Genomic DNA, 15451 nt, shown 5'->3' with positions numbered 1-15451 from the left:
CCACCCCCCCACATTTCTCATTTCTTTTTCTTTTTCCCTTTATTTTTTTTTCTTTTTCCCCTTTTCTTTGGAGCAGACTCGATGGACCGAACGGCCTACTTCTGCTCCCTTGTCTTGTGATCTTGTGATTTCCTGAGGTAGATGGGGGGTGGGGGGGGGTGGGGAAATAGAATTTTCCCTTTCCATTGTTGGGTTTCTCTTTTCTTTTGCAATTTCTGGAAGATTACATGCCTGCAAAGGAAAGGGTTGCAAGTCCCTGGTCTTGATGCTCGAGTTATCATGACCAAGTGTGGGACAGGTGTTACGGATTAGGTTACTATTGGTGAATGTCCCTTTAAGACATAGCACAGTAGTGTTTGTGTGTTTGTCTGTGTGTGTGTGTGTGGCATGATTACGACAACAACAGGAGATAAGGACATGATGATATTTTTGGAGCGGTCAGTCAGGGAGAAGAGAGTGAAGGAGATGAGGGAGACACTGTCTGCTGGTCTCTGTCTCGATGGATGAAAAACAATGACTGTGTCTGTCACTACAATCCATGTAAGGATCTTTGGAGTAATCCAGTGGAGTCCACTTTGTCGTTAACCTGTAGAGGGAAACAGGTAGTTGTGTGGGTGGCCACGTCTCGAATGCCTTCCGGGGTGGCAGATACTTCGGAACAAAGGAATGGAGATCATCAGTGATTGAGGTGTCGTATGGGTTCCATCGTGGAACATTTGGATTTCATAATTACTCTCTATTCTCTCTCTACATTTTCTCTTCAGTCAATGGTGGCTTTGCAGAAGCCTTTGCTCACGTTTCACCTTAAGGCTGTTGAACTGAACTTTGAGAACTATTCCTGGACTTGGAGTTTGGGAATTTGCCACACCCACACTTCGGGTTTAGTTTTGGGGTTAATGCTTAAGATCTAACATTTTTTTTGCTCTAACATTCTAACATTTTTACTTTCATTTTTCTTATTATCATAAGTAGTTATTAATAAAATAGGTTCTAACACTTATACGTGACTCGGTGTGTTTCTTTTGTTGCTGGTATGTGACACAGGCCTGACAGATCAGCTACTTTTTTGCCTGCCTGTCATTTTCACATTTCATGTGTCAAAACAATTTTATAGGCTTCTGAAAGATGTGATAAAACACTTCATAAATTAAAATCATATTTTTATGGAAGAGGCAAGATAAAATACCAAGTAAATTATTGCAGTTGGTTTGCAACATCTTTTCCTGATACCAAAGGAATGCTGGTTTGCTTAGTGATAAAAGGGATTGTCTACAAATAAAACCCTTTATAATTTGGAACCACAATTTACCTAAAGCATATATCTGATAGAAAATAAGGCTGTCCAGATAATTACAATAACGCACAAAGTCGAAACAGGAAATATTAAGGATACAAAAGGTCAATTATATTCACTTTTTATATTTCATGTGATATGATCACCGAAATCATCCATCAAATTTTGAAGTTTTGTACAAGTTAGATATGTCATAAATATTTATGAATTACCTCAAAGAAAAGAATGAAAAATTAAATGAAATTAGTGTTGAGTTGAAACTCATTTATGCAAAGTGTTCCTGACCAAAGGCAATACAGATTTCAGAGTTAATTACAACTTTCCAGTAATAAATTCTGCCCTGCTATTGCAGCAGAAACAAATGTGGAGTTAGCAGAAATTAACCATTTCATATTTGACATTTTGTTCATGAACTTTAAACATCACCAAATTAGCTAACATTATGTCATCCATTATGCATGAATCCCCCTGGCTTTCAAGGTTCTGGTTCTCATTTACAAATAATTTCTTGGTCTTCCTTCACTTTTCCTGACACAGCTCACACTCTCCACAACTTGGGATCATTGTTCCTTAGAAGAAGTTCTTTGAAATGCCTGGGGTTCTCAGCAATATTACTATTTCCCTTCAAAACTTTGTGAACCTATTTTCCTGTCTTTCATTTGGCTTCCTTGATCCTTCATTCTAATAAGCAACAGCATTAGAAGAGGGAATGTTAATGTGAATAGTTGGCAGGAAGTAGAGATGCATGACCATGCTGGTCTAGATGGTTCTGTACAGAAATCACGACAAGGACTGATGCAGCACTCTTCATGACCTCAAAACCTCTGTAAATGATTTACAGCTATGAAGTACCTTTGAAGGGAACTGAAGAGAAATGTTGCAGCCATTGTACGTACAGCAATGTTGTACAAACATCAGTGAAATATATTATCAAACCCATCTGTTTGAAGTGCCATATGAAAAAATTAGCATTAACCAGGATACTGGCAGAACTGCTTTGCCTATTTATTAATTAGTGTCTTGGGACTTTTTGTCCACAAACAGGACAGACAATTCATACATAAAATATGAAAATCAAAAAAACTGCAGATGATGGAAATATGAAATAAAAACAGAAAATGCCGGGGAACACTGAGCAGGTCAGGCAACATCTGTGAGAGACAGAGTTAATGTTTCAGGTCTGAAGTCCTTCATCTGATGAGGGTCTAGGACTTGAAATAGTCTTGAAATAAGACTCAAAGAATGCTGATGTAGGAAATGATATAAAATCACTATGTACTGATTAACAGTTAGTGAATGACTTGGGATGAAGGCACCAAAGGAATGATGGTTAAATTGCTGATTGTGTAAAAATTAGGTTGGAAATAAGTTGTGAAGAGGACATAAGTAGGCTATATAGGACAGGTTAAGTGAGTTACAAAATTGACAAATTGAGTATAATGTAGGAAAATGTGAAGCTATCCATTTTGGTAAAATAAATATAACAAAAGAACCACAAAAAGTTCCTTCATCATCATTTATTTTCCAGCTGTCATATAAGCATGTATTTTTCTAAAGATGTATCCTTCAATGTACTGTAAACAGAGGCAATGATACTCAGATCAGAATCTGACATCCTAATACACAAACACTATTCAAAATGACATCAGTCTCCCTTATCAGAAGGCCATTTCACACCAGTTTAAATCTGCATCAGATGCAGTATATCTGCAATGTGATGTGAAGCCACCCTTTTAAAAGCATCCCAGGCAGACCCACTGACTTTTCGGGAATTTTTAAAACTTTGTACAGAATTGTTTTAACTTGAGAAGTCAGACATTCCCCTCCTGTTATCACAAATCAGCAAGCTAGGAAGAAGAGATCCATGTATTCATGGTAGCAGAAATGTGCAGAGTTCTTTCGTCACTTTCTCTCTTATTCTCAGTGACATATCACATTGATACAATAGAAAGATGTGTCATTGTGCATTACAACCACCAAATACTAGTCTCAGATCGATGATCAGTCCATCTTGATGATGTTTTGCAGTATCATGATCTGCATAAGTGACTATTAAAAGGCTTGGAGACAAAAGGCTTTCATTTAAACATGTCCAAAAAAATTGCTCTACAATTAATGATTTTACAATGACTGTGTTATATGGGCAGATATAGTAATGTATTATAACAGATTTCCCAACCATAGTTTATGCCAATGATAATTTATCTGTATAGGTGTGGGGCATAGGTAAGGATAGTATTAACCAGCATCACAAGAGCAATACGTTCCTTTTTGAAGTGACATTGAATTCATATAATTCACTATCACCTGGACAGGTCCCCCAATTTAATGTTTCATCTGAAACGCTTCCTTATTATTGCAAGGAAAAAAAGCATTAATTTCTGAAGTAGAGTTGAACATACATTGTTCTTACTTGAGAACCAGAGTTTATTAGATGAGTCAAGCTGTCATCCATGAGACTATATGAGGCAAGGGTACAAGTGATAATGAGGTGAGTGCCTGTTTCTTCTTGTTTATGCCTGTCAATTGTTCACAAAATGCACACAGTTTTACTTTTACATTGCTGTTTCGATCTTCCTAATAGCAAACAAGCTGAATCCAGCTGACAGGGCTTCCACAGAAAGCGAACTACAATGCTGATCTGAAAACCTGACATTAGGTGAACAGTAAAAAGAATACAGCCCTATGGTGAAAGTGCACAGAGGGTGGGTTTTCATTGGATATTTGTTTCAAGGCACTGGCTCGGAGATGAGGGTCTTGAATGGCCTCCTTTTATATTGCATGATTCTATGATCATAGCACAAGCAAGAACCCCCAGCTTCATAAAGCCTGCACTCAGCTGCTGTAAATTTAATGGTAAGTTCACGAGTGGATTAATACTTAATATGATACCGATGTTATCTTTCCCTGTATCATTAAGGGACGAACTACAGTTTAGTTATCACTGCAAGGCATGGTTTGATTTTTCTTAAACTGTAAAATATAGATAAGCCTAAGGGGTTATATAAAATATTCCAATGTATCAAATACCATATGAAAACATTGATTGATGATAATTTACAATATGAAACATTTAAAGTGCAGCTTATTTACATTTGGATACAAAAGCAGCAATATATGCTTATAATTCTGGTCACAGCACTGAGTGGAATATTTCAGCACTGCAAATAAATTAGACAAATTTACTGGGTTGTTTTGCAAATAATTTTCCTTGGATGAATTAAAGTTTCACGGCCCGGTTTGAAACATTACACTAAATGCAAATTTCATTTTTTATATATCAACATAATGCATTTAAAGCAGGGACAGTACATCCTCATCAACATAACCTACAATAATGAATAATTAAAATTGTCATGTTGCCTGTCTTCTAATGTCTACATTTTGGGGAAAAAAAAAAACGCTCAGGTTTAATGGTTTTTTTTTGCAGTTGATGCATCTGACTGGTTATTTAGGAGAAATGAATGAGTGTGCCAATTTAAATCAGTAAGAAAATGGTTACTCATCATTCAGAATCCCATCACTAGAACCCACCAGCAAGAGTGTAAATTATTTTCATTTTTCACATGATCACTGCAATCATGAGAACACCATGCAGGGAGAGACAAATCGAGATAGGATTTATTGTGAAAGAAACAGTGGGGCTATCAATGTTCACTTATTTACACTTCAAGGAAGTACTGAAAAGTACAAAAATCAGGAATGTTGCTTTCTGAGATGGACCTCTCACTGTACTGCAGCACCTCGCCACCTGATTCTGCATTCAAAGATGGGCCATCAAATACCTGCACTTACATCACAGATAATAAACTAAACTTGCCACAATTTTAGGGTCTTGTAGAGGTAGTCTACATATGGTTTTAATGCCTAACTAAGTCTTTATGCCTGAGACATAACCCTCTGCAGTACTGAAAATTAACACTTGGGAGTGCGGAGCCTCTTCTTTTCAATGTTATCTGTTGAAGATTTGAAAACAAAAAGAATTACTCTTATCTCTTTTCTCTATATGAATTCAGTCCTCTTGCCCTCTCTTTATTTCACTTTCATACCCAATTTAAAATTTAATTCATTTAGAATCATAAAGTTATACAGCACAGAAACAGGTCCTTTGGCCCAACTCATCCTTGCCTACCTTAAACTAAGCCTATTTTTGCCTGTGTTTGGCTCACATCCTTCTAAACCTTTTCTATCCATGTATCTGTTGAAATTTCCTAAATACTGCTTTCAAATTCAGACTCTGAGTTAATCATTAACAATTCTTCAATGCAATTGATAATTGATAGACCCATGTGTTTGTCCAGGCCACACAGATCTCAGATGCTTGTCGATGGTATCATGCTATTAAATCTCTAAATTCCAGCAACCTCTGTGTAAAAGAGCATGGAAGTTAAATGGACAAGGCAAATCTAATGCAACAAACAACCTGCTGGAGGAACTCAGTGGGTCGAGTAGCATCTGTGGGGTGGGGGGGAGGGATGGAATTGTCGACTTTTCGGGTCGAAACCCTGCATCAGGACCCAAATGTGATGAATGGCAGGTAATGCGTGCCTCCTGATTGTAGTAAATTTTGGCTCGTTTAGATCTTATTCTGTGATCATCAATTTAAATACCATTACAGTTCACAAACTGATTTTTCTGGTTGCATGGGAAAAGCAGAAACAGGAAAACTCAATCTAATCCAGTATTTTTTTTCTCAAAGTAGGATTTTTAAGGGAAATATTTTCATTTATCCCTTCAAAGTATTCTTCTCCCACTTCTACACCTCAGTAATGTACTGCAGAAGGGAGACATACTTGGCAATGTGTATTTCTCCCCACCTGCCACCCTTGTGCTATAACTGTGCTGGCCAATTCCAGGCCAATGTTCCCAGCATTGAGGCAATCCATTGGCTGCTTTGGCAGGGCATGTCGTTCATAAGCCTGATACCAGATTCCTGAAAAATGATATTTTGTTTTAGCTCTGTTATGGGAAGATATTACTCCTGGGAATCCCTGGTTCATGACCACTCAAAGTGAAGGAGAAGCATTTGGGATGACATTGAGAACTGTGAGTCCATGCATTGGAAGTCCAGTGTGAGCAACGCACCTCCTCACAAACTACCCACTCACTTATCCCATATGGCACCTCCTTCTCCAGCTGTGGAAGAATCTGCAGTTGGCACATCAGCCTCATCAGCTGCCTCAGAACTCACACATCCAGAGTGGAAGTAAGTCTTCCTTGATCCTGAGGGGCTGCTAAAGATGATCATTTAAGAAAATTCTTGCAAGATTCAAACTGCAGGCCAGACATACTTATCATCAATTGACTGGCAATGAATAATCTATCTACCTAACATTTACTTGGCTGATTGAGGGTTCAGTAACACTGATGCAAAATGCTGAATTCACATGTGATATGAAGTCGGTGCTGATCTCTTGAATTGTCCTTTCATAGGATATGCCTCCAACTTGTTAATTTGAGATTCAGTTGAGTTCAAGATATCTTGACAATCTGAAATGATGTCTACTTACTCAATCTAGCCAGCACTTACTCAACCCTTACCATCTTTTTCCAGGAATGGTGGTCTTCATCGTTCAAAGGGGACTTGCTGTACCAGGCAAAGGACTGCTCTTTGAGGAAAGCCATAGAAGGCCCAATGTGTCCCTGCAAGCCTTTGTTTGCCCCCATGGTTAACTCTGAATTTAGCCCCATGAACCTTGTTATATTGGGACTGGCACACTAAAATTCAGTAACTTTCTATCCCCTCTTCATTTCTTCCAATCATGACAGGATTATATTCGGGGATGTCACTGCAAGCAGTATGGGTACAGTTAAACAAGAAGCCTCATTTCCACAAAGGTCATTTGATGAATATAAATAGTTTTAATTACAACTAAGTACCAAGGCAATGAATCAATATTTCTCATTATAATACAAAGGCCTGTATAAGTTGATCTTCATTCACCAGCTTTTCATCTGTCCTAAAGTTATCATTTCGACCATATCTGGGGGAGTTTTTCTCACAATGTGATTTCTGGAGGATATAAATAATTGCCTTTGATACAAAGGCAGTATTTGACTGAGCATGGCACTATGGAGCCTTGGAAAACAGGTCAATAGACATCAAGGGGAAAACACTCCTATGACAGGAGTCATAACTTGCTCAAAGGAAAATGGTTCTGGTTGTTAGAGGTCATAACCCAGCCCAAAGACATCATGGCAGGAGTTATTCAGGACAGTGTCCTAGCCCAATCACCTTCAGCTTCTTCAGCAATGACCTAACCCCTCCCAAGTGGGGATGTTTGCTGATGATTGAACAATGTTCAATTCCATTCACAACTCCTCAATAAATTAGCAGTCTGTGTCTGTCTGCAAAGAGACTTAGATAATAGGAAGAATGGGCTAATAAATGACAAGTAACATTTGTGACACAGAAGCATCAGAAATGACCATCTCCAAGAAGGGTCCAACCTCTTACCTTTGATGTTATCGCTACTGTTTGACATGAGCCATATAAGCTAAGGTAAAGAACAGGTCAGAGGCTGTTATCCTGCAGTGAGTGACTCACCTTCTAACATACAAGTCTTTCTACCTCTATAAATCACGACCATGATGGAATACTCTTAACTTGCCTCAGTGAGTACAGAGCGAAAAATATTTATTGAATCATCTTATATGAGGTATCCCGACTGAATGAAACTCCATCCACCAGCCTAACCAATCATTCAATATTGCTCCATGGCAACTCAGTGAAGCTGTTAGATTCACTAAGGCTAGTTGTCAGGGATACCTGGTAACTTCAGGAATCTCCAATGGAAGCTCTTGGTGAAACAGTTAAGTTTACTCTGAGATTGCAACTGACTTTGAACCTGCATTTGCTAAGTGGTCATGTAAAAACAGATTTAGCAAAGTCCCGTCAGAGAAGCAGCTTAAGTATAATTCTTTAGGTGGCACGACTGTGGGATCTTGGTTTCATGTCATTTTGGATTGTGAGCTGAAGCGCTGAAGGGGAGCTGAAGCTACAACCAGTACAGCCCAGTGAGAACATTTTACTAAGTCAAGTTGACATTGTAGCAGTGGTGGAAATCTGGGCACAGGCTGCATACCATGTCAACAGTGGATGATTCGTGGCACTTGAAAGACCAACCAAGGGGAAGAACAGAAAATAGCTGAAAGAGATTCTTGCATTTATGTAGTGCTTTCATGACCTCAGGATTTCTCTACATGCTCTAAAAATGTATTCACTGTTTTACTGCAGGAAACATTCATTCAATTTATGCACAGTAAGTACTGATAAACATTAATCAAATGAATTACCTGATAATCTGCTTTAGATGAGTCCTGAGGGCTAGAACAATAGGGCAAACCCCCTTGTTCTTTGCTGAATAGTCCCAAGACATTTTACCTCCAATGAAGAAGCAAATAGGTGCTTAGTCGATGGATGGAGCCCCGGGCAGTGGAGGACTCCCTTAGAAAAAGTGTGAGGTGAGATTAAATGCATGAGTCTCTATATTGACGGCTGCCACTGAATCACAGTTACAAGAATAAATAATTACACTATGAGCAAAATTCCCACTTGTAGGTTATAACTGTGCTATCTGAAATGGTCAGATATGGGAAAACAGACCAGAGATGCTGTAATTGTGACTACCTTCAAGAATGGAGACAAGTCCGATTGTGGTAACCACAGAGGTGTCTCCCTTCTGTCCTCCATAGGAAAGTCATCATTAGGGTCCTCCTCGACTGCTTCATCCCACTGGCTGTTTCTGGAGTCACAGTGTGGATTCCAACCATTCATAGGCATAGTGGACATGAACTTCATCTTGTAAAAAAGCCAAGAAAAATGCAAGGAGAAGCACTAGCTGCTACACATGGCTTTTTTTTTGACCTCATCACTCCTCAAATTTGACTGCCAACAGAAATTTGTATCCATCTTACATCTGTTTCACAATGGCATGCAGATCATGATATTAACCAAGGGGACTATGACAGAACCATTCCCAGTGAAGAGTGGTGTCAAACAAGGCTGTGTCACTGCCCCAACTATTTCCTTAATCTTTCTTCCCACAATGTTGCATCTCATCTTCAACAAACTTCTTACATGAGTTGTGCTTACCTTCAGAACTCATGGGAAACTGTTCACTGTTTGGCTACTACACTCCAGAACCAAGCTACCCAAACCTCAGCAGTTGACTTGCGATATCTAAACATGCTTGCCTTTGTGCTTGGTCAAAGGTGGAACTCTAAGCCAATGTCAGTGCTTTCACTGAGGCACCTGAGAGGATGGACCTTGCATTCAACAGCCACAAGAGAAAGTCCACTACCAATCTGCAGTGATGCAATTTAGCAAGGCCTTCGACAAGGTCCCGCATTGTCGGCTGGTCTGGAAGGTTAGGTCCCATGGAATCCAGGGAGAGCTAGCGAGGTGGATTTAAAATTGGCTCGGAGGTAGGAAGCAGAGGGTTGAACGCTGTTTCTCAGAATGGAGGCAGGTGACAAGTGGTGTGCCGTAGGGGTCAGTGTTGGGACCCTTGTTATTCGTTACTTATATAAATGATTTGGATGCCAATGCATAGGCTTGATCAGTAAGTTTGCGGATGTTGTTGATAGTGAAGAAGGTTATCGTAGATTACGGGGGGGCGGGGGCCTTGATCAGTTAGGGAAGTGGGTTGAGGAGTGGCAAATGGATTTCAATACAGATAAGTGTGCATTTTGGAAAGTCAAACTAGCGTAGGAGCTATACTGTGAATGGGAGGGCACTAGGGAGTGTAATGAAACAGAGGGACCTTGGAGTACAAGTGCACTGTTCGTTGAAAGCAGTGTTACAGGTAGACAGGGTGGTGAAAAAGGCATAGGAGAATGAGGGGTGATCTTATAGGTTTATAAGATCATGAGGGGCATAGATAAGATGGATGGTAGCAGTCTTTTCCCCAGAGTAGGGGCAGTCCAGAACTAGGGGGCGTAGATTTAGGGTGAGAGGGGAAAGATTTAAAAGGGATTTGAGAGGCAACTTTTTCACGTAGAGGTCGGTGAGTATATTGAATGAGCTGCCAGAGGAAGTGGTTGAGGCAGGTTGAATCATATCACTTAAGAAGCACTTGGATAGGTACATGGGAGGGGTGTGGCTAAGAGGGATATGAGCCAAACACAGGAAATAGGGACTAGCTGGGTGGACAATGCATGGACTGGTTGGGCCAAAGGGCCTGTATCCATGCTGTACTGCTCTATGACTCTATGATAACATCCTCTAATTCCTTGACGTTATATTTGCATAAGTACATTTTCATGTAGGGGGCGGGGCTTTGAGGGATATGGGGCAAATGCAGGAAATTGGGACTAGATGGATGGACATCATGGTCAACACGGACTAGTTGGGCCGAAGGGCCTGTATTCATGCTGTATTGCTCCATGACTCTACGTCTACACAATCCTTGGACAATGACGCTTCATGGCACAACCCTGATAAACATGGGAGCCATATTTTGGCAAAGGCAGACATCGATAATGAAATTCATCACCACTTTCAATGCACCAGCATAGCCTTTGGTCGATTAAGAAAAAGAGTATTTGAAGGTCAAGAACTCATAACTAGTTAGTGGGCAGCAGTGATCCCTGTCCTCCTTTATGCTTCTGAAACCTGGACTACCTACATATGGCACCTCCAAGCACTGAAAAAATACCACCAACAATCCTCCAGAGTCAGTAGAAGGACACACAAACCAATGTCAGTGTCCTCTCCCAGGCCAACAACTCCAGGCACAAGTTACATCCAGTCACTTTATGGGGCAGGGTACACTGCTTTCATGCCCAACAACGGGCTCTTGAAACACATTTTATTCTGAGCTTTGTCATAGGAAGAGATTGTCAAGTGGACAAAGGAAAAGATTCAATGATGTTCTCAAAGTCTCCTTGAAGACATGAAGCATCCTTATGACTCCTGGGAATCTTTGTCCTATAACCAGGAGCATTTGCAATGGTATTGAAAACCTTGAGTTCATCATTGGGAACACACAGAGGCTCCATGTATGTGGTGGAAGGAGTGGACCATAAACTACATGTTGCATAGGCCATAACTGCCCCATCTGTGGAAGAATTTGCAGTTCCCTTATTGGCCTCATAAGCAAATTCAGAACCCATAAAACAGTAGAGGAAATAAGTTATCCTTGATCCTGAGGTACCGTCTAATATCTGAAGAGGGTGATGCAGTGAACAGGAGCCAGTAGATTAATCCAGAGAAATAAAAAAAAGGTTAAAAGCAAATCAATTACAGCTTGATAGGAATTCATCAGAGGCTTACATTTCAGTCACCCTTTCCACTCACCGACTTATTGAGGGAGCCACCAGTACAGTTTATAAATTTCTAAAAAATGAGAAACTTGGGCACATAATATGGCATAGGTACTGACTGATCAAATGCAAATATATCAATGTTGGTGCAATCAGAGAACACTCAGCACCTGACACAACACCCAACGCCACTATCACCCAGTGTTCCTGTATAAGTGCTTGATATTTTGTTTGTCAGCTGGATGCAGAGATATGACATAAATGCATTACACTGCAGCAATTCATTGCAGAAAGGGTGACAAGGTTAATGATTTTTACACTTTACTTTGTATAGCAGATAATGGTCAACAGGAAGCTAACACAGACAGTGAGAGGGACATATAGTTATCATTGCTGTTCATGTGTGACTTTTTAAAGGTACCAAGGCTGAAAGCTATAATTAATATTTTTGAAGAATAATAATATTTTTAGGTGTTATTGCAATAAAACACATATCAGCTAAATTTATTCAAAAGTCTAAGGGACAAAACTAAGCTTTAATTATTTCACATGGAATCAAAAGTGTAAACTAGCTGTTCAGAACAAAGCTGGCAATGTTCAAAGGCAATTATTTAAACAACTGATGGAGTCAAATGCTTTTGAGAGGTCAAAAAATGTTTTTGACTCTGTAAATAGGAGGGACTGTGGAACATGCTTCACAAATTTTTCACCCCACAGAAATTTATCTAGCAAATGCTTCATGATAGTATGCAAGCTGTGATTTTAACCAAAAGGATTATAACAAACCTGATCTCAGTCCAGGTTTGGTGTCAAGGAAGGTTGCATTATGCCCCCCAGAGTTTTCTCACTCTTTCGCTTTGCAATGCTGCCACCTCAGCTCCAACAAGCTTCGCACTAGAATGGAGCTATTCTATGAGAAAAATGGGAAACTGTTCAACCTATCTAACTACTCTAGGACTTATCTTCCACTCTAGAACTACGGTTACCCAAATTTCCAGCACTGAGTTGCAGGTAAGCAGATGACGATTGTATTTGTGCACATTTGTAGGCCATCTCCAAGTCATCGTCAATTTGTTCACTGAAGCATGCAAGAGAATGCTTACACTTAAACATCCACAAAACAAAGTTCCTATATTAACCCTGCCCCCATAGTGTAACACTGTCCTTTGACAAATAGATGAAATGGTTCCTATGTCTCAGAATCATCTGGAGCAGACCTCTGAAAGCAGACCTTGACAATGAAATTCACCATCACTTTCTTTGTCTATCTGAGGAAAAGAATATTTGAAAATCAACACTCTACATCCAGAACAAAACTAATGATCTATCCAGCAACAGTGATTCCTGCTCCTTTTTGTTTCTGAGATATGGATTACCTTCAACAGGCACCCCAAGGCATTGGAGAGATATCATCAGTAAAGTCTGCAATTTTTTCCAAATCTATTGGCATGATAAATAAACCAATAGTTGCTTCATCTTCTTGGTCAATACCTTCAGCACCGAGGCCCTAATTACATTCTGATGGGCAGGCTATGCCATTCACATGGCTGACATAAGACCCTGGAAAAAGACACTTTTATTATGAGTTATGTCATAACAAGCGATTCCCCTGGTGGATAGAGGAAAAGATTCAAGGATGTTTTCCAAAGCCTCCTTGAAAATGTGTAATACCACCACCGATTCGGTCTCAATTAAGACCATTTATAATGGATAAGGAGCATAGAGATGGTATTAAGAATTTCATCAGAAGTTCACCAAAGACCCATGTGAATAGTGGGAAGAACACACTACTTCCCAAATCCCTGCGTCTATGGCGACCTGCTGTCCCACCTAATAAGCCGCCTCAGAATCCACAGAATTGGGGTGAAAGCATTTCATCCTTGATCCTGAGGAACTAAAGGAGAGCAAAGGATAACAGCACTAATTTTGGAGAGGTTGTGTGCAGGTAAAACACAAGGATATGCATGAAAATGTTCATATGGTCAACATTAAAAGAGGTTAAATGATTTTTTATGCATTCAAAATCATTACTTACAAAGTATCAAAGAATCAGAGGTTTAACTGCAATCTGAGCTATGCTGCTAAGTAAAATTGACTGAGATAGTCCAGGAAGATATTTAAAACTTTGAGCAAAGACTTTATTTTAATTAAGCATTTATGTTTGCAGTTTTTTTCCTAGTCATACAATCTTGACTTGGAAACACACCTGCATTCCTTCATTACCTTTGGGTCAAAATCATGGAATTCTTTACTTATTGGCAGTGTGAACTTGTCTTGACCAGAATGGACTGCAGCAGGTGGGGATGGAAGTTCACCATCACCTTGTCAATGGTAATTTGACTGAGCGTTGCTCAGCCAATAAATGAATCAAAATTATAATTCGGTGATAACAAATGAGAAGGCATGTGGTGGAAGACCCTCCCAATATTTGATAATGAATAATTAGCTGTTAACACAATATGTGATTACGTCCCTTCATGCCTGCAATATTACTTCTGCTGTCACTATATATTGTTGATCAAGATATCAATCAACCCTTTCTCATTCCCACAGAACGAGATCCAAAAAGCCTTTTCCCTAACTGGTTCCTCAATATATAGAGCTATAAAAGTGTATCAAATTGCATTCCATTAAATTCATCTTCCATCTTATTACACCAATTTCTCTTAATGTGAGTTCATTAACGACTCTGTGGAGTAGTAAGATCCATATATTTACCACTTTCTGATGAAAAAGTGTTTCCTGAACTAATTACTGGCTATGGTTGTGTTTATATCCCTGAGTTTTTAGGCTTCCCATTTCTGTAACTAAAGGACCAACATGTATCTGCCATTTCTGGTAAGACTCTGCCAGATTTCTTTGTTTGTATTTTGCAGCTCTACTTAGCAACAAAGACAGTTGGTATTTATTTTCTTTCTTTATCTAATGGGTGTCTGACAATGAAAGCTAGAAAATTGCATTTCATTCTTGCCTTTCATCATTCTTCTTCATAAAGTTGTTCCCAGCTTCTTCTGTACTTACCTTGCAAAGTCTAGGTCTGCCTCTCGAGACATGGTGATGTTGGTCAGATTCTGCTGCAATACAAATATGTTTCTGCACATTTTCTTGATCCCTGATTCACTGATCCTCTTGAAATACTGTGCACCGTTGATCAAAATGCAGGAAATGAGGTGACCCAGACCTAGGTTTAAGGCAGAAACAAAAGTTAATCTTTTTCTCAAATTAACCAATGATGTTGATAATTCAATTTCCTTCTAAGTAACAAAATAAAGGGATATAATCAATGTTCAAAAAATTATTCAAATGTAGCAGGGAGAATAAACATTTTTTCACTTTTATTAAGGTCAGCAGAATTGTGCATGGCTGTTGAGGTTAAGACACGTGTCACTGAAAGAATAGTGTTTATTCCATCATTTCTTTTCACCATCACCAGTGGACCGCAATGCCATCCAACTCCTCACTATAATTTTTTAAATAAAATTGTCATTCCCTCCTTTCTGCAGCAGTCAATTCAAGTAGGGGTTTGTTCTTTGAGTGCAGGTGATCCTTTGGTACCCTGTTCAACTTGTCATTCTTTTCATATGATTTAATTGTTTCAAATACAAGTCAAATGCAAAGGGTGTCAATATCCTGACCTGAATTTATTATCAACCAGCATCTAGACACAAAGCAAGTAACTAAGGGAGCAAAATGCTTTTTCCTTGACTTCTTGTTGAAACTGCAGCAGCAATCTACCTTCTTTCCCCACAGTCAGTGGCCCAACCTCCACATGCCCCTATAATACCCTGATCATTCTCTCAGTACCTCCTCACTCTGCTTTTATTGCAGAACAATCACAAGCAGGAACCTTTGTTTATTCTTCCCTTCTGTAATCCAAAAAATACATTGCAG

General features: G+C 39.4%; 1 protein-coding gene across 1 annotated transcript in view; it reads right to left on the bottom strand.

Annotated features, from left to right (window-relative positions):
- Positions 1-15451, bottom strand: part of exoc4 (exocyst complex component 4) — a 374968-nt gene that overhangs the window by 4768 nt on the left and 354749 nt on the right. The window contains 1 exon segment of the mRNA XM_052034230.1: positions 14582-14741. Coding sequence (XP_051890190.1) covers positions 14582-14741 — 160 coding nt within the window.

This window comes from Pristis pectinata, chromosome 19, assembly GCF_009764475.1.
Source record: "Pristis pectinata isolate sPriPec2 chromosome 19, sPriPec2.1.pri, whole genome shotgun sequence".
In the NCBI taxonomy this organism is placed as follows: Eukaryota; Metazoa; Chordata; class Chondrichthyes; order Rhinopristiformes; family Pristidae; genus Pristis; species Pristis pectinata.
The sequence above is the reverse complement of the archived record's forward strand: the minus strand, read 5'-3'. Positions and strand labels throughout refer to the sequence as shown.